Here is a 20,853-nt window from a genome sequence, read left to right as displayed (position 1 = left end):
TTTTGAGTGAACTATCCCTTTTATGCTTAGCGGGGGGCAATTTCCTAAGTTAGTATGGCATGTATTGAGATGTTTTAAAAGTGGTTTAATTTCACAACAGTGACAAACAGTGCTGGATCTTAGGGCAAACACAGTAGTTACCTGGCTGTCACCAGTCAGGGAGAGAGAGATGCTGCTCCGCAGGGCTCTTGATTTGCTTGTGTTTGTTAACTCTGGTGGCTGTGACTAGAGATGTTGAAGGGGTGAGGGGCAGGGGCTCGCACAGCCTCACAGATTAGAACTTAAATGGAGTTTTTGGTAACACGCTTGATTGAGAATTTATGAAATAAAATTTAATAAAATAAAATATAAAATTAAAAAGGAGAAAAGTATTGCAAAAAGGCTCCATAGTCAGTGGCCAAAAATGGCAGGTCCTTGAGCACCACTTTCAGACACCTTGTAAATTCAACAGACACACACACACACACACACACACACACAAATTTTCCTCTCCTTTGCATTTCACCTCTGCTTTAACTTGTTTCCTAGGCTAGCTTTCTAAGCATTGCCTAGCATTGTACATTGTGAGTGAATATTGTTTGTCTCTGTGACAAATTATTGATCTGTATCTGTATAAAGTCCTGTTGTCTGCGTCTGTCAGCTTAAGTTTGAACTTGGATGTGCAGTAAGTCAATTAGTTATTTCAAGCCACACCCCAAAAATGTAACTGACATATCTTTTCAATGGATTGACTAATCAAAATTATTTTAATCTGTCAAACGCCATAGGAAGAGTCAGGAAAAAAAGTTTTGTTTTGTTTTTGAAATTAAATTATTCATGTATTATAGGCCACCCTACCAAGTTTATATTCTCTGGGTTTTATGGTCTCTAATGTCCAGATTCTTAAAGGGATAGTTCACCCCAAAATGAAAATTCTGTAATCATTTACTTAGCCTCAAGTTATTCCAAACCTGTAGGAGTTTGTTTCTTCTTTTGAATAGACAATATTTCGAAGATTGTGGATAACAAAACAGTTGCTGGCCTCTGTTCACTTCCATAGTATTGAAAAAAAAAAATTCTATGGAGGTCAGTGGGGACCAGCAGCTGACTGGATACCAAAGTTGTTAAAAATATTCTCTTTTGTGTGTGTGTGTGTGTGTGTGTGTGTGTGTGTTGTTTAGCAGAAGAAAGAAACTTATACTTGTTTGGAACAACTTTGGAGTTTGGAGTGTAAGTAAATGATGACAGAATTTTTATTTTGGGGTGAACTATCCTTGTAAGAATCCGGGCAAATAGAAGAGAAAACAACAATGTCAGTAAAAATACTATAGGGTTCCAGCTAGAAATACACCAAAAGCACTGCTCAATATCAGCAGATATTTGTCTTAATACTGTCTGTTCCTTTTCGGTTTGGTTTGCAATTTGCATGGATAAGAACTTGAACACAATCATGAAAGTACCTAAAAGAACTTGAAAGTAATCAAGTCATATACTAGTACGTTCATTGACATAATATTAAATGAGTAATATATTAATGTTTAATTTTTTTACTGTACTATACTACAAAACCATCATCAAGTCAATACAAGCGTTATACCAGGAAAGATGCTCATGATTAGCTTACCGTGTCAAGAAATCCATGGTGAGAAGTGTTTGTAATTGTTCTATGTTGAGCTGTGCTTAAGAAAATCAATTAGAACCATTCCTTACTGTACTTGGAATAGTTTTGTGTGATGGTGGGAAATTGGCTAATGACGATAGACTGCTAATAGCTATCAAAAACTTCCAAGTCGTGTATAAATTAGTGAGTTAAGCATATGTTATTCCAAAACTCCAATATAATGTCTAACATTAAACCGCATATACATTTATCCCATTAATAAATAATTTATAAAAAAAATCAATTAGTACTTTAATGTACTGCATTAGTGTTTTTAAGGATTTGGGCCAGCTTCAGAAACTGCATATGGACCTGGGTGTGAATTGCTACATAATTGTCAGTGAGTGACAGGTTTAGCAAGTTGAAATTGGGCGTTGCAACATTCTCGCATTATGGGCTTTCTGTGTTCATTCAACACAGGAACTCAAACAGTTTCGATTTTTTCACGACATTTGACTGAAATGGTGAAGGTAAATTTGATTTCTGTTCAATTGAGTACATCATGACCTAAGGCAGTGTTTCCAAAATCTGTTTTCAACAATTTAATACAGTTCTATTTATTTATTTTTTTAAGTGTTACTTGGAAATGTGCAGTGAATTGTGTTTCAGAGAGCTGTCTGTTGTCTCTTTCACACACAAACTCTTATTTAAATCATTCAGATCTGTTGATTATAACTCTTTGCGATTTTGTTCTCTACCCAGCATCACAGAGCTCCCCATTATTATTATGATCAGTGCCTAATATTTTCTCATTCAAACTATCATTTTATCTATATAACACTTTGCACTCTTTCTTTGCAGAACTTGTCTTCCTGGTCTATATAGAAAAAGTTATTAAGAATATGATCCGTCATTGGCAGTCATCTACGTCTCTACATTATCCCATTGGATCTCCAGTTTGTTTGCAGCTCTCATCAGACGTTTGGATGTCAGAATTGCAAGTGTGAAAGAGTCGAATGCCTATGAGAGGAGACAGCAGAAGATCCAAGCAGAAGCCACGGTCTTTGTGGTGTCAGAAGAAATTGTGAAGGCGTTGAGAGTCTTGACTTGAAAGATATGGCCGATCATGCTGATCTGCTATCAGAGATGGCAACAATCGGCCGCCTCTCAGCCACCGAGCGCCTGAAGCATGCACAGAAGAGACGGGCACAGCAGCTGAAAGGCTGGGCTCAGATGGAGAAGGACAGTGCCCGTAGTCAAAAGGGCAACCACAAGGGAGATGGGGTGAAGAAAAGCAGAAGGGTGACCTTCAACACCAGTGTGACCTTGCTGGAGGCTGCAGCCAGGAATGACATAGAGGAGGGTAAGAGTAAAGGACTAACATTATTGCACATGTTTCGTTTATTGCAATGACTGTAGAAAGTCCACACAAAGTGTTAAAACCTCAGGTTTTTGAAATGGAAAAAAATAATGATCCAAGATCCATAATGTGATATTGAAAGCAGTTATAATTTAGTTTTTCATGACCATTTTATACTTTTACAGAACATAGTTTTTTTGCAACTCTACCTCCAAGACTTTCATGCAAATGTCCTCTGTTGTGATTTGCTTACACTGTGATTACATGTTGCCTTGTGCCTTTTTACTCTGGAAATCTAGACTACATAATTTAACCAAAATAAGAACAATTAGAAAATAAAATCCTACTATATTTTTACAAAAGTTAATACAGTGAGGGAAAAAATTAATTGATCCCCTGTTGATTTTGTACGTTTGCCCACTGACAAAGAAATGATCAATCTATAATTTTAATGGTAGGTTTATTTGAACAGTGAGAGACAGAATAACAACAAAAAAATCCAGAAAAATGCATTTAAAAAAAGTTATAAATTGATTTGCATTTTAATAAGTGAAATAAGTATTTGACCCCTTCGCAAAACATGACTTAGTACTTGGTGGCAAAACCCTTGTTGGCAATCACAGAGGTCAGACGTTTCTTGTAGTTGGCCACCAGGTTTGCACACATCTCAAGAGGGATTTTGTCCTACTCCTCTTTGCAGATCTTCTCCAAGTCATTAAGGTTTCGAGGCTGATGTTTGGCAACTCGAACCTTCAGCTCCTTGCACAGATTTTCTATGAGATTAAGGTCTGGAGACTGGCTAGGACCTTGGCCACTCCTTTGTTGCCTTGGCCGTGTGTTTTGGGTCATTGTCACGCTGAAATACCCATCCACGACCCATTTTCAATTACCTGGCCCTGACGGTACATGGCCCCGTCCATCGTCCCTTTGATGCAGTGCAGTTGTCCTGTTCCCTTAGCAGAAAAACACCCCCAAAGCATAATGTTTCCACCTTCGTGTTTGATGGTGGGGATGGTGTTCTTGGGGTCATAGGCAGCATTCTTCCTCCTCCAAACGCGGCGAGTTGAGTTGATGCCTAAGAGCTGGATTTTGGTCTCATCTGACCACAGCACTTTCACTCAGTTCTCCTCTGAATCATTGGCAAACTTCAGACGGGCTGTATGTCTGCTTTCTTGAGCAGGGGGACCTTGCTGGCGTTGCAGTATTTCAGTCCTTCACGGCGTAGTGTGTTACCAATTGTTTTTTTGGTGACTATGGTCCCAGCTGCCTTGAGATCATTGACAAGATCCTCCCGTGTAATTCTGGGCTGATTCCTCACTGTTCTCATGATCATTGAAACTCTACGAGGTGAGATCTTGCATGGAGCTCCAGTCCGAGGGAGATTGCCAGTTATTTTGTGTTTCTTCCATTTGCAAATAATCGCACCAACTGTTGTCACCTTCTCACCAAGCTGCTTGGCGATGGTCTTATAGCCCATTCCAGATCAAATACTTATTTCACTCATTAAAATGCAAATCAATTTATAACTTTTTTAAATGCGTTTTTTCTGGATTTTTTTGTTGTTATTCTGTCTCTCACTGTTAAAATAAACCTACCATTAAAATTATAGACTGATCATTTCTTTGTCAGTGGGCAAATGTACAAAATCAGCAGGGGATCAAATATTTTTTTCCCTCACTAGGCTACACATAGGCTATAAAAATGTCAAAATAATTAACATATTTTTGTAGGGCCAATAATTACGATAATCTGTGCCCATATACTCATACTTTATAAATCATATTGACAAATTTGGACAACGCTCTCTCATTTTAATAATTTCACCACTGATTCACAAACTATGCCTTCAATTTATCAATCTGTATTTGTAGATTTGTAATCTGTACCCTGTGTTTAAGAATTCATATATACAGATACGAAAACTGTACCTGCACATTTGTGCCACATAAGATGATGCATATTGGCCTGGTTATTCATTATTACAAGTGAATTATGAAATATTAACTGTTTATTGATAGCTAACGTTAGTTCATGTCATCTTAGCCTTATATATTTTACTGAAATAATTGGAAACAAATTATAAAATAAATTTCTAAAGCAAAAACAAATTAAACTTAAACTGTAAAATAAACAGATTTATATTTTAGATAACTACGCGATTCTGTAATCCTGTTATGGGATTTCCAGGAATAAAGAAATTGTTTGAACCAATGTTTTTGTTTAGGAAAATAAAAATAAAAAGTAAATACTCACTTAGTGCACTTAGTATCATATATTCTCAAATAAAGACCAGGTATTGCTAGTTGTAGATAAAGTACACAGAAATAATAAATAAAAACCTGTTGGTTGTGATAAACATTTTGTTTTGATCATGCTTTATGAATCGGAACTCTTCACTCTAAACTACTCCTCAGTGCTGACTTGTAGTTCTAACAGAGATTGAAGGTATAGTTAAAAAAAAATCATAATTTACTCACGGTCATGTCATTCCTGTAAGATTTTATTTCTTCTGCAGAATGTTTAGAAAATTGGTTCCAAACAACCTTGCGCCCTTTTGACTTCAATTGTATAGACAAAAACACTGAGACATTTTACCAAACGTTCTTTGTGTTTCACAGAGGAAAGAAAGTGAAAATTCTGTAATCATCAGGGTGTTGACAGTAATGACAGAATTTTATTTTTTAAGGCAGACTATCCCTTTAATGTCATAATTTGTCCAAAATGTTAACAGTTTATAGTTTTGGTGACCTAAAAGCATTTATGTCTCCTGGCAGTACGACAGTTGCTCAATAATGGAGTCAGTCCAGACTTGTTCAACGAGGACGGGCTCACTGCACTTCATCAGGTACATGCTCATCAACAAAAACAACACAAACAAGGCTGCAAAACAAGAACATCAGCTTATTTTAATCAGTTTCATCTTGTAAACATAAATACACAAAATCAGAAGTCTTCTGAAGTGTAGTCCTCAATAGACTTACCTCAATATCAAAGGACTTCCCATAATGGCAGTGCTGTCAAAAAAACTAAGCTAAACTATTTCAAAAGGCTTTCACTTTGTTTTCTGTTAGCTAAACTAAAATACAGCACAAAATTAAACAGGTAGACTACTTCAGTTCAGTCAGTTAGTTTGTTGTTGGATGACCTTTCGATTAGTTGACCGTCTTGTCACATCCCTACTCTTGAATCATGCTCTCCACAGACAACAAATTCAGATAACTCTTGTGTTTCTCTGCAGAGCTGCATAGATGATTTTTTGGATATAGCACGCTGTCTTCTGGATGTGGGCGCAAATGTGAATGCGTGTGACAGTGAGCTGTGGACCCCTTTACATGCGGCAGCCACCTGCGGACACACTGACCTCGTCCAGCTGCTGATAGAAGCGTGAGTCTCAATTTATAATTCATTTACTGTGCTGGTGTTACTGCTTTGTCATACACAACTTTTATTCTTGTATAAATACAGAAACTTAAATAAACATTTATTGCTGTATAAATACTGTGTAACTTGTGATACAGACTGAGTTCATGTGTTCAGGGGTGCAGATCTGTTGGCGGTGAATGCAGATGGAAACATGCCGTATGATCTGTGTGAGGATGAGGCTACGCTAGAGCTCATAGAGATGATCATGGCAGAGCAGGGTGAGGGTTGCTTACCTACTATTGAGCTAAATCAAACCTCTTATGAGCAGTGTTGAGGAATGTTGCTTTTAAAAGCAAACAAAATTTGCTCCTGACGAACAGTAACTTGTCTTTTTATGGACAGTAATTCATAAGATACTTTTGTGTTATATTTGCTTTTAAAGAGCATGTTAGTACAGTAGACTAATTCTCTAGAGCAGGGCTTCTCAAAAAATGCCTTTTTTTTTGTCTTTATTACATTGGGTACATCTAGTTTCACTGTGTAACCAGTAGGGGTACACGTATTCGTAATTGAAAATTTGAGGTACGGTCTTTCGGTTCGGTACACGTGTACTGAACAAAACATTACATTTTTTCAGGAAATTCAGACAATTTTGACACTCTTTGATGTGGCGAGACAGATCGCTGTATAGAAGCCTCAGTTCTAACTAGTTTTAACGTGAAATAACCATGAATGAACTTCTCATGTAATCGCTCAATTAGTGTGTCAAAAAGCAGCTTGTAAACAAAATGTCACGTAGAATTTCATTTACCTCAGGCAAGTCATCAGTATCTACAGCTCGTTAATTGCTACAGAAATAAAGTTTTTCCTTGAAACAAAGTTGGCAAGTATATATATTTAAAATCTTGTTTTAAAAGTTTTGTAGTATATTTTAGTCTTAACAAGGATGCCAGCATACTAGAACTAATTATCAGTGAAAATGTTGACGGAAAAAATCCAATATCAGCTGCTGATATATTGTGCACCTCTGTATAAAAATGAGGAAAAGCCATGAACAAAGACTGTGATGTCTTCAGATAAGAAAACAGTATATTTTCTTGATGACGCAGCAAATAAAAAAAACTTTCCCCCAGTTTCACAGACAAGGCTTAAGCCTAGTCCCAGACTAAAATGTAAGTAGTAGCTGTTTCAACTGGAAAAACGTGCACTGATTGATCTTTGTCAGTGCCTTTATGTCTCAAGAAGCACACCAGTAATATTTTTTTTCTTAGGCAAGTTTATAAAAATGACTTAAAGGGTTAGTTCACCCAAAAATGAAAATTCTGTCATTAATTACTTGCCCTCATGTCATTCTAAACCCATAAGACTTCTGTTCATCTTCGGAACACAAATTAAGATATTTTTTATTCATCCCATGAGCTCTCTGACCCTCCCATAGACAACAATGTAATTTACGAGATCAAGGTCCAGAAACATAGCAAGGTAAAATAATCAGGGGTTCAACCGTAATTTTACGAAGCTACGAGATTACTTTTTGTGCGCAAAGAAAATAAAAACAATGAGTCTATTCAACGATTTGTCTCCTCCGCATCACACTGGCGCCATTTTGGAGAGTATCCACTGAACGTAAACAGCATATGCTGTTCTGTGTCAGCTGCACCACGCGGATCTGATCTGAACGAAAACAATGTATCCATGTGACGCAGCTGTCAAAGAATAGCATACGTTGTTTACGTATGTGATACTCTCCAAAATGGCGCCAGGCTGACGAATTGTTGAATAAAGTCGTTATTTATTTTTTTCTTTGCACACAAAAAGTATTTTCATAGCTTTGTAAAATTACGGTTGAGCCCCTAATGTCACGTGGATTATTTTACTGATGTCCTTGCTACGTTTCTGGACCTAGATCGTGTTAATTAGCAGATTAGCAGTCTTACGGGTTTAGAACGACATGAGGGTGAGTAATTAATGACAGAATTTTCATTTTTGGGTGAACTATCCCTTTAAATGTCCAAATTGAACTGTGGCCTAATCCTGGCTTAGTTTAAGCCCTGTCTGTGAAATTAGGCCTTTAATGGCTAAATTAAAGTAATGATGTGTTAACATGACGCATTACCGAACTTGCAGTTCAGTAAGCGAGTCATATACTGATTAAGTAGCTCCTCACTGATTTAGTGAAGAATTTGTCAGATTGATTCAAAGCTGCAACTCCTGAGACTGTGGGAACAAATAAATAATTATTCCCAAGAGTCATATCTCAGCATGCAGCCCATGAGGAATGTCACCGATGAAAAAAGGTGCAGATGAAAAACTGTGGTGTGTCGGCAGAGATATGTAAATACAAGTAATGCAGCCGCAAGAACTATCATAAATTTATTTGTATAATTACAGCATTTATGTCCTAGAAGTGTAATATTACATTTCAGAAAGTTTTAATTTCTGTATTAAATACACAGCTGTAAGAAAGACACATTTATGTCTACGGCTAATTTTAATACAAATCTATACAGGAGTGGTTTGACACAAACACTTGCTATTATACATATGTTTGTATTCAGGGATTACTCAGGAGAGAATTGATGAATGTCGTGGAGCCAAGGAGAGAGCAATGTTGTCTGACCTTCAGGAGCTGGTTGCAAGTGGAGCTGATCTGAATGTGAAGGACGAGCAGGGGGCCACTCTGGTAAGACATAGCAGTGAAGGCAGACAGGACGATCATCTATAATGTTACCAAAACTAAAGCTCTTGTGTTTTCTCTGTAGCTGCATGTAGCAGCTGCTAATGGATACATGTCAGTCGGGGAGCTGTTGCTGGAGCACAGAATATCTCCAAACGACAGGGACGCAGATGGGTGGACGCCACTCCATGCTGGTGCCTGCTGGGGACAGGTGTTTACTGACACACAAGAGGGTTTTGTGCATGAAAACAAAATGTATCACATTTACAGTCATATGAAAAAGAAAGGACACCCTAGTGAATTCCATGGTTTTCCGTATCAGGACATAATAAAAAAAAATCATCTGGTCCTTGGCAGGTCCTAAAATCTGGAAAATAAAACCTCGGATGAAAACAACACATGCCATATCACCGCGTGTCATTATTAATTTAACAAAAAATAGGCCAATATTAGGGCTGCAAGAACGAATCGATTAAATCGATAAAAATCGATTACTAAAAGCGTTGGCAACGAATTTCATAATCGATTCGTTGTGTCGCGCGACGCGGAGACGTTTGATTATTAAAAAAAAAAAAAAAAAAAACTTTAGTTGAGCGCGGAGCGGAGTGAACACACTCGGTCTCTCTCGCGCACGGATGCTAGCAGAGTTTGGCGCCTCATAAATAAAAAAAAAAGTAAAAAAAAAAAAAAAAAAAAAAACGAGCGGAGGTAGAGGAAAGATACATGGCGGAGGCAGAGAAATCCGTGCGACCCAAGTCATCCAAGGTGTGGGAGCAGGGGCGGCGTTTGCGTATGGCAGAGTATGGCAGTTGCCATACCTAGCCCAGTCAGGTGCTGTGAAAAATTATCCAAACTCGAGTCGCTTATAATTCGTTTTATTATTTTAAATCAGAGAGTTTTAAAAATAGTAAACCAATGATAAGCATTAAAATAACTTGTCAGTAAAACTTCGTAACGCCATTGGATCATCGAGCTCTCAGCGAGACCTCGTAACTTCACCCCGCCTCCGTTCAGATTGACGCGCGCACAGCCTGGAGAAGATGAGATCTCTGCTTTTTCGCAATGCAAGGGTGAATAAATAATTGGTGTTTGAATAGTACAGCGTTTTCTTTACTCAAACACTATGTCAGTAAAGGATAATGTTTTTGTGTGTTTGAAGAGTGGAGAAGAATTAGTTATTTGCTGTCTATATACGTTTTAAATATCCTGTGCATTATGTGCATAAGCGCTTAATTTGAGATTTTGGCCAAGTGTATTAAACAACAAGAAAAACTAAGCGCCCATATAGCTACAATCAAAGTTATATAACCTGTAAAGTTGATGAAAGCATAATGCACTTAATGCACTTATGCACTGCATAACAGCCGTTCTAACGACAGACAAAACACTCCATCTCCGTCATTCTCTGGTCAAAAACATTATTAACTCCATTTGAGCTTGATTTTCATATAATGTTAAGTGCAGGTGTCTGATACAATACCAACGCTAACGACGCAGTGTTGTTAAATTATTTAATTTTTGCACTTTCCCCAAAAAGTCTATATATTTGGCAGATGTAAAGCATACATGTGTATGTTTTTGTGTTAGTCCATTTTATTTTATTTTATTATTATTATAACAGCTCAGGGATGTTCAAGGAGCAACATGTTTGTGCACTTTCTAAAGATTTTAGTTCTGTTTTTGAATAAAGGGTTGGAAATGAATGCTTTTTTTTTTTTTTTAATCCGATTCATCGATTAATCGAAAAAATAATCGACAGATTAATCGATTATTAAAATAATCGTTAGTTGCAGCCCTAGCCAATATGCAAAAGCCATGGGTGACAACATTAGGACACCCTTACTGTTAACATGGGAATTAAGTGGGTAAGTAACAGTCAAGCACTGCTAATCAAATGCCTTTAATTAACTGATCATCAGCAAGTGTGAGCACTAGGGGTCGACCGATTATCGGCCTGGCCGATTATCGGCGCCGATATTAAGCATTTTTATGATTATCGGTATTGGTCATTTTCAAAACCGATGTGCCGATAAAATTTGTTTAATTTTGAAACGCGCTATTTGGCTCTGATGCAGCCTGTCAGAACTCACCACTCTGTGGCCAAGAGCAGTCTCCGCCGACCGCGCATCTGATTTGTTGGGAGTCACGAGTCAGACCAGTCAATGTGGAAGACTAAGGCACTCTCACACTGAAAGCGCTTGTTACAGTTTCAGTGATCATCACGCATCAGTTGTCTCTCAAAGGCAGCAGCAGACGTTGCTCAAGTTGCAATAAATCACAATCCACTACACTGAAGTTACAAAACACCTCAATATTGTATATTTATGGTTTCCGGCGATGGGAAAACGCAGACGGAATCGCGGAATCCAGTCATATAAAGGGAATTTACTGTATAACGCGGAGTCGAGTTCGTCAAAGTTTGGATGAATTAATCAAAAGTAGGTCAGTACACTTAAATCGACTCGCGCTATGGACTATTATCTGTAAATATTAAGCTGCAAAAAGACTTATTTAAATATGAATTCTGCATGTTCTGCGTGTCTCTGTATATGTGAATGGCACAGACGCGCGGTTTTGATTATATACACACACACACTGAAGTGCGCGACGCTCGCGGTGTTTTCAGCATCTGCCGTATCACTAAATGAGAACTGCTCTGAGAGTTGCTTCATGAGCATTTGACCGTTTCATTTGAGTAAAATGATCGTCATATCATATACATAGGCTATACAGAAACTTAAGAGGTCCTCATGGCAACCCGTCAAAATAAAAGTTCGGTTTATCTACTAATACTACTACAACAACTTTTGTTTAAAAGAATAATCACACAATACGCTATTTGTTCCATGTTTTAATCTTAATGGTAAACCCATTTGTTTGCCAAAAAATTGAGTTTAACACTCATTTGATTAAAAGATAACTGAAATTAATGTTTTATGGCTTCATTTGCACTGCACTGTAAATTAAAACTAATCGAAATTACTGTCACATAGGCCAAGATTAGGACGACATAAATTGTGACATTTCAATAGGCTATTGAACCCAGTGTGCCTATAACAGGCTATTAGTGTTATAGTTTAATTAAAATAGTTGCAGTCTTCTTCACAACTTCTACAATGGATCTATGAAGACAATTAAATTATTTACACTTATTATATTATAATTATGAGAGGTTATGCTATTACACATACATTTCTAACATGTAAATTATTGAAGCCAAATACTTACATTTCCCCAAGCTGTTTATCTGTAGTACAGTATTCATAGGCTTAATCATGAAGCATGCAGTGGCCCCACTTTTAACTCTCTTTATATTACCCTTATTGTAGATGGATGCATGGAGGACGACAAGAGTAAGAAGTGCAATCAACACCAGGGAAGGCAGTTTTTGTCAGAGCCCTTGTTATTCTTAATTTTGACATTAATTTAAATTTTTACATCAGACATAATATATTGGTTAAAAATATCGGTTATCGGTCCACTTGGTCTGTAATAATCGGTATCGGCATCGGCCCTGAAAAACACATATCGGTCGACCCCTAGTGAGCACCTCTGTAAAAGTAGAAGTTTTGGCAGTTAGCTGGTCTGGAGCCTTCAGGTGTGTGTTAACACAATGCCAAAGAGGAAAGACATCAGCAATGATCTTAGAAAAGCAATTGTTGCTGCCATCAGTCTGGGAAGAGTAATATGGCCATTTTCAATCAATTTGAAGTCCATCATTCTACAGTGAGGAAAATTATTCAAAAGTGAAAGACACTCAAAACAGACACCAATCCTTCCAGGAGTGGACATTCAAGGAAATTCACCCCAAGATCAGACTATACAATACTCTTAGTATTGCAGACAACTCAAGAACTTCACCGCAGACTCTACAGGCCTCAGTTAACATGATAAAGTTAATGACAGTACAATTAAAAAAAGACCAGACAAGTATGGCATGTTTGGAAGGCTTTCCAGAAGAAAGCCTCTTCTCCCTGAAAAGAACAGGGAAGCATGGTTTAGGTTTGCAAATTTGCATCTGAACAAACCTTGAGACTTTAAGAACAGATGAGACCAAACCAGAGACGTTTGGCCACAGTGCACAGCTCCACAATTGGTGAAAACCGAAAGAGCATGTCAGCACAAACACCTCATCCCAAAACTCACACATGCTGGTAGAGGGCTGATGATTTTGGGTTTGTTTTGTAGCCACAGGACCTGGGCACCTCAAAGTCATTGAATTGACCCAGGACTCCTCTGCACACCAAAGTATTCTAGAGTTAAATTTGAGGACATCCGTCCGACAGCTAAAGTTTGGCCAAAATTGGGGCATGCAACAGGACAATGATCCCAAATACACCAGCAAATCTACAACAGAATAGCTGAAAATAAAAGAATCAAGGTGTTGCAATAGTCTACTCAAAGTCTGTACCTCATCCTGAAATGCTGTGGCGAGAGCTGTGTATAAAAAAAATGCCCACAAGCCTCAATAATCTGGAGCAAGGCTGTAAAGAAGAGTGGGCCAAAATTCCTCAAGAGTGATTTGAGAGACTGATAAAGTCATACAGAAAATGATTACTTTAAGTTATTGCTGCTAAAAGTGGATCTACAAGCAACTGAATCATAGGGTGTCCTTAGTTTGTCACCTATGGCTTTTCCATATTGGCTTTATTTTTGTTAAATAAATAATGACACGGTGTGATATGTCATGCGATGTTGTTAATCTGAGGTTTCATTTTCCAAATTTTAAGACCTGCCGAGGAGGAGGTATTTATTTAAGTGATTTAAATCACTTTGTTTTTATTGTTGTGATTTTTATTATTTTTTATTTCTTATTATTTTTAATGACTATTTCACTTCCTTTTATGTAAAGCACTTTGAATTACCATTGTGTATGAAATGTGCTATATAAATAAACTTGCCTTGCCTTGCCTTGCCTTTATGTCTTGATACAGAAAACCATGTAATTCAATAGGGTGTCCTTTCTTTTTCACATGACTGTATTTTCTTGCATGTTACTGGTCTTATTTTTGTGCAGCACATTAGCTTCATTGATGGTGTTGCTGAGCTGCTATTTGACATAAAATTTGTTACATTGATGATGTACTGTATGTTGTACAGATATACATGTCTCATACTGTAACACTAAAAGACACTTGCGTAGCTACTTTAGGAGGTAAAAAAACAAATGTTAGCAATAATTTTTTTCCATCCTATTTATTTTTTCCAATTTTGGAAATTGGACCAGAAATGTTTATGACGGCTAGGGGACATATTTAGTTTTTGGTTTAATTAAACAAAATAGACAACTGTCTAGAATGAGAGAATGATAAGCTCTTATTTATTTACATATTTTTTTATAAATCTCCTGCCCCATTCAATAAGTAATAAATGGTACACTTAGTAATAGTAAACATTTAATGGACTTTAATCCATAAAGAAGTTAGTTGGCAAAAACATTAACTTTAATAGCAGAATTAATGTTGATTCTTTAGTCATTTTTTCTTTCTTCACTTTTAGATCCAGATGGTGGAGCTGCTGGTAGCTAATGGTGCAAATTTAAACGCCAAGTCTGAGCTGGATGAGACGCCTCTTGGTATGACACATCCTAAAGGTTTGATCAGTAGTGACTTGACCGAAGTCTTCACAATACTTTTTATTTTGTAGATGTGTGCACTGATGAAGAAGTCCGGGCCAAAATGATGGAGCTGAAACACAAACACGATGCCATCATGAAGGGTCAGGACAAACACAAGAACACATTGCAGAGACGAGTGTCCAGCACGGGCAGCAGAGGGTGAGTGCTGATGAAGAGAGTGCAAAGCCATGCTTCACGGCTTGTGACAGTATTAAACATCAAGTCTAATATATTCTCTCTCTTTAGGTTTAAAAAGAAGCTGTTACTACAGCAAAGTGATTGTTTTAAAAAAATTGCTATGAGGTGTAGTTTGAAAAGCATGTAATTTATGTTGATGCATGGCAGAAAAACACAAATGAAAAACATCCCAGAACCCGATTTTGCATTGTGAAAAATACTTTTTAATTCTCAGAATTCAGAATGTATGTATACAGTGCAACGGCATAAACTATGAGGGACAAAATGACATTTGTTTAGAGCTTTTTTATAAAATAAAGTGGAGATGGCAAAGATTCCGAAAGACTACTATGCATGCCGGACAACCGATTTGGCACATGTTTTACGCCGGATGCCCTTCCTGCAACCCAGCCCTGAGAGTGCACTAACTCGTGCAACCCCAGTGCTGGGACACACTCACTCACTCACTCACTACGGCCAATTTACTTTGTCCAATTCACCTATACTGCATGTCTTTTGAATTGTGGGGGAAACCGGAGCACCCGGAGGAAACCCACGCAGACACGGGGAGAACATACAATCTCCACACAGAAAGGCATCCTGGCTCAGCCGGGACTCGAACCAGGGGCAACAGTGCTACCCACTACATGAGAAATATAAAAATTCCAAATCTATCCATTCTGAAGGTGACCACATGAGTGAACAGTTCCTCTGTCAGTGTGGTTGTTTCTTTTGCTTTGAGCATCTGGGGCTAATATGTGGGTCAAAGACAAAAAGGGTTTTTCTAGCATCAATAAAATAAAAGTTTAATACAGCTTTAAATTGATTCATCCCCCCCCCCAATACATATATAATGTGTTCTGTTAAATTTTATTTTTAGGAGGTTTATTTCATGTGACATCTTGTCTTTGACCCATGTACATATTAACACGACAAGCATCTATTTTGTAACACTCACAAAACAACTTTTTTTTTGACAACTTTGTGACTATATTGAAACATGTTTTGTCAAAAATACAGTGCTTTGCTCACTCGCAGTAAACATGGTAATTGTGATCTTAATATACAATTAACTGTGATAATATAAAACAAAATGGTGTCTGACCTCTCTTCTTTGTGTGGCTTGTATTTACAGTAAAGTCGTGAGGCGCACCAGTGTGAACGAGCGCAGCAGTCTGTACCGCAGAGAGCATCAGAAGGAAGCCAAAGTGTGGCAGGAGAGAGGAAAACAGACAGATGCTCTGGATGATGATGAAGACCGACAGACTGATGCTGAACTCAACCTGCACGCTGCACTGGTGAGAAATTGGCTTCAAAACATTTAATCTCCATTTAGTGTTTGAAACCTTCTGAAATATGACAGATTGGAAACACAGATGAGTTTCATGGTTTTGCAAAGAGCAGAATGACCGTTTTGTTGAGAGCCTCAATTATGTTTTTGTGTATTACGCCCATTTCACACCGCAAGCGTGAGACACGCTGTGAGATCCAAGACAAATTTTAACAATAAAGTGTAATTGGATTGAATAATTGAATTGAAAAAAGTAATATTAAAGCTAACAAATGCCTCAAGTTTTATTAATTTAACAGACCTTTGAAATTTGGGCAAAAACTAGTGGAATTTTTGTGCATTTTATTTTTTCATATGGTGATTGTGAAACACGAAACACATCACTTACATGATTTTATGGTGAAATTTGTTATTTTTAATGTTAATCGGGTCAATTTTGATCAAGAACAATGCACTGTGACTTTAATTCAGCGTAAGCGGCGCAGGAAAAATAGGAAAAATATGTGCTGCTCACGCGCCGCTTGTGGTGTGAAACATGCGTTACATGTACAGATGTGACTTGGCCATCCTTGGTAAATTTTCTTGTCCTTTCTTTGGTTTAGGTGTCCGGTTCTAATGCAACCCCTGTTCCTCCATTAGAGGTCGGCGAGGTGGAAAATGGAGCTCAAGTTTTGGGGAACGGCAGCACGGCTTTGTTTTCTTCCTCACTTCCAGGAGAACTCCAGGGTGGAGGCCGCATGGATCGCAGCGCCTCCTATCAGCTCACTCCAGCTTCGGCTGCTGCTGGCGAGGACAGCATGAGCAGAGAGAGATCTCACCACACGCTCGCAGATCTCAAACGCCAGAGAGCAGCAGCTAAACTGCAGAAACATCCAGCACCTCCTATACCCCTGTCTGCAGACCCTCAGGATGAGGTTGTTCCTGAAGGACCCCAGGGACCGCTGGAGTCAACTGAATCAGTACAACAGGATGTGTCCCCCAGTGCAGTGTACTTTACCCAAGCTAGTGGAGAGCCACCTCTGCTGAAGCTGAGAGCACCAGAAGAGGACACGACTAATACGAAAGAGCCATGCTGTGGACTCATGTAGAAGCAGCGGAGAAACATGTTTGGTTTCACGTGATTGTGCAGTTCCTGTGTACTACGTGGACAAACTAGAATTATAAGGCAGGTACGTGGAACCGAATTTTGTGTCCAAGTCAAGTTTCTCTCACAATGGCACATAGACAGAGTGAAGTCACGTTTTCAACACTAATATGAATAATTGCACCGAAAATTTGATGATGGACTATGTAGCTTTCTGAATGGATAACACAACAAATCAGAAAAAAGAAGACCAAAGAGCCCACATTTAGAAAATTTCATGGATTAATTGCATTATTGCAGTATTTCAATCTTTTAAGCTCATATCATTTTATTTTAATTAGTTGTTATGGTCATTAAAGTTTCAAAGTATTGACTCAATTGTTCAATACAAAGAGAAAAAAAAAACTGACACTGAGCACTTTACTTGACCAAACATTCAGCAATCTTCATAACTTTGATGGATATATATATATATATATGTAGTAGTATACTGATCACAAAAAAGCACATTTGAAGTGCACTGATCTAAATAAAATTGCATTTCATTAACAGTTCTACTGCGATCTTGCAATAGCATGCTTGCTCTTGTTCTTGGCACCATTTCGTAATGATTACTGCTTTCAACAAACTCGTATCCCAGCATCTGTCTACATTGTTTATTGCCTTTGAGATTGAACTTAAGCTAATTTTAATGCAAATAAATAATTAAAAAATGTTTTGTTTTGTTTTTTAAATAAAAAGATGCACAGAGATGTGTGTACCTTCAGATAATGTTTTTCTTCTAACCTTCTCAATGACATTTTTCCCCCCACATTTTTATTTTTGTTCATCTCACTTTGTTGTAATGCATCAATAGAAACAATAAAAGTACAGTAAATACTACTTGGTCTGAATACCTTCCGGCAATTTGGTGTAGAAAATTTCAAATTCAAACACCTAATTTTTTGTTTTGTTTTTTCATCTATAAAAATGAGGTTACAGCTTTAATATTTTACTCACATTGTGGACAGTGAATTAATAGCTGGATTCTGACTTCTTTAATAATTTAATAAGAGGGTTAGTTTCTAAAATATGTTCCAAAATATCATTTGTAACATTCAGTTAGACTAATTATTGTAATCTTAATACTCCTGGATTATATCTAACACTCTGTTTTACATCTGAATCTTTGCTGAAATGCTCCTCAGATTACATCGTTTATTTATTAATTTTTTTAATGCAACTGTATTCTGATTATCAAAGACTTACCAAGGAACATAATGCACTTAGACACATTTCAAATTATAAACTGTACATACACCATTTCATGTATTCCTTTACTCTCCAGTCCAGCTAAATTCATTTTCATTATGACATAAAAGAAATGGTCATTTAGTGCCGCCCACAGATGCAAATCAAATATTTAAGCTGTGAACTCGTTTTTTCTTTTTCTTTTTTAACCAATAGACCAAAAAAAAAAGAATGAAGCTGAATTTTCTTCTTTGAATTCTCATTTTTCCAATAAGATTGACAGAAAGTATGCAAACCAAAAACTTTTGTTTGATTTTAGTTTGTTTTCGATTGAAACAAAGTGTGATGAAAAAATAAAAAACTGACAAAAAACTGAACTTTGAAAATGTGATGAATGGTTTATACATTTTGAAGACAAAAACAAATGATCTGAAGGTACACATAGCAACTGACTAAATTGCTGCCAGGATCAAATTAAAACCTTTACTCCATTATTCCGTCTATTCAATTTTTGTTTTTCCACCATGACAAGAAAAAAAGGATTCCCAAAGGACAGATATGCATGTTTATTTTATAGATCACATGAGATTGTGTAGAGGTATTATTTTTTTTTATTATTTATTTATTTTCTTTTAGAAATGGTCAAATAAATAAATATGAATACATTTTTATTTATATAAATAAACATAAATACATTAAATAGTTTTGCTCCTCTAATTAATTGCAAATAAATATGTGTGTAATTAATGTTTCATTATGTTTTCAGGCATGAAAAATATGAGATATTTTGAGAAACTATAGCTGTATAATTATACAAATATAATTTCCTCTCAAGTCACCAAACATTTTTCATTGAAAGCAGTAGGTTACAGTCCCCAGTAAATTTGATGCTTTTTGCATCTGTATATTAACTGTAAAGCATGCTAGAATTCAATTTATTTATCATTTCTATGATTTTCAGTGAACTAAGAAATGGATAGAAAATTACTTTCAAAAATATCTTAAGCTTTAGCACTTTGACACTTAATTTATCATCTAATATTTTTTGTGAAAATGGACATTTTTCCCATGAAAGCACATGCAAAGTCTTATAGGTGTAAAATATTTTTTTTCTCACCTTGTTTACCTGTTCTGATCACATCAAGTGCTCTTGTTCTTTGTTTTGATGCTTCAGTCTTAAAATGTCAAGAGAATGTGTATCCTAAATGCAACTACAAAATAGTGGTTTGGCTTAGTGAGTTTTTTTAACTTAATAATAATAATAATAATAATAGCAACAATTTACAATTCAGCAACATCCACTCTTTGTTTTACATGCATATGCATAACTTTATCCACTGGAGTCTCTTTTTGTTTCAAACTGTGGTCTGTAAAATGCTTGAATTGATTTCATTGATCTTTTTTTTTTATTATTATTTATTTAATGAACTTTGTAAACATTTTGTGTGATGATGTTCTAGATATGTTAGGATGTATAGACTCAATGAAAAGCAGATGCTAAATGACATGATTGAGATTTATGCTTTTATCAAATATCCTGATCATTTGGGAATTACGTATAAGCGACTTTATATTCTAGAAAACTGTATAAAATTGATATTACAGAATGTGACAACTAACACGGTACTACAGAAACAGCTGAGTAATTTCTAGGTGCAATGGTCCATTTGAATGCTGTAGTCTATATATTTAGTATAAATTGATAAACGCTTTTTCAAGGTTATTTATTTTTTTTTGTATATTTGAACTTGAAATATCTCTGGACTGTGTAATCTGGACTCTTACCATGAAACACGTGCAAATATTTCATCTTGATATGCAGTGTTTACTATAGAACAGCACTTTTCACATTACAAAATGCCTTAAATGTAAAATTCAGTTTTTTGGACATCCATTTTGTATATTTCTATGTCCTCTGTTAAATTGAACACTGTTATCTGTAAATATATTGAGAGACTAAAACCAGGTTTGAATAAAATGCACATGCATACTGAAATTGATATAAATAATTCAGTTCTTGAGAAATGATTCCTCTCCGGCCTGAACAGGATGCAGTTTTCCTGTGTGGTGTGTTGGCATGTAATGCAAATGTCACTTATCCAGGTCCGGGTCAGCGTTGGAAAATGGATAGATGGGATGGATGCTTTGTTCATGTTTTCTCACACACTCTGGATGCTTGGCTAATTGAATTCTCCTCCCCTTATTCGGGAGATCCTCCCACTAAAGGTCATAAGTCTTCAGTGATTGGCTCATCAGGAATGGTCTGAGTGGGACTAAAGAAAGGTGGCTTTTTCCACATACTTAAAATAGTTTATTAAAAACAATGCAAGAAATGTTCAAGTCTTTATTTAAGCTTAATAACTTGCAAGTGTCTTGTCAACATTCCCAGTGTTTTTTCTTTAAGATTAAAAAAAGAATTACATTGCATCTCGTCTCTGAGAAAAAGAACAGAAATGAGTTGTTTTTGACATTTCA

General features: G+C 36.6%; 1 protein-coding gene across 2 annotated transcripts in view; it reads left to right on the top strand.

Moving 5' to 3' along the window:
• Positions 1-20,350, top strand: part of ppp1r16a (protein phosphatase 1, regulatory subunit 16A) — a 38,151-nt gene extending 17,801 nt beyond the window's left edge. For both annotated transcript variants that reach the window (XM_058793024.1, XM_058793023.1), the window contains 10 exons: positions 2,441-2,942; positions 5,714-5,784; positions 6,178-6,323; positions 6,477-6,580; positions 8,861-8,985; positions 9,065-9,190; positions 14,479-14,554; positions 14,626-14,755; positions 15,909-16,071; positions 16,667-20,350. In XM_058793024.1, the coding sequence (XP_058649007.1) occupies positions 2,696-2,942; positions 5,714-5,784; positions 6,178-6,323; positions 6,477-6,580; positions 8,861-8,985; positions 9,065-9,190; positions 14,479-14,554; positions 14,626-14,755; positions 15,909-16,071; positions 16,667-17,152 (1,674 nt within the window). In that variant the 5' untranslated portion in view covers positions 2,441-2,695 and the 3' untranslated portion in view covers positions 17,153-20,350. The remainder of the gene's footprint in view (positions 1-2,440; positions 2,943-5,713; positions 5,785-6,177; positions 6,324-6,476; positions 6,581-8,860; positions 8,986-9,064; positions 9,191-14,478; positions 14,555-14,625; positions 14,756-15,908; positions 16,072-16,666) is intronic.
• The last annotated feature ends 503 nt before the right edge of the window (positions 20,351-20,853 follow it).

Source organism: Onychostoma macrolepis, chromosome 12 (genome assembly GCF_012432095.1).
Source record: "Onychostoma macrolepis isolate SWU-2019 chromosome 12, ASM1243209v1, whole genome shotgun sequence".
Taxonomy (NCBI): Eukaryota; Metazoa; Chordata; class Actinopteri; order Cypriniformes; family Cyprinidae; genus Onychostoma; species Onychostoma macrolepis.
Note: the sequence above shows the minus strand (reverse complement) of the source record. Positions and strands in the feature narration are given on the sequence as shown.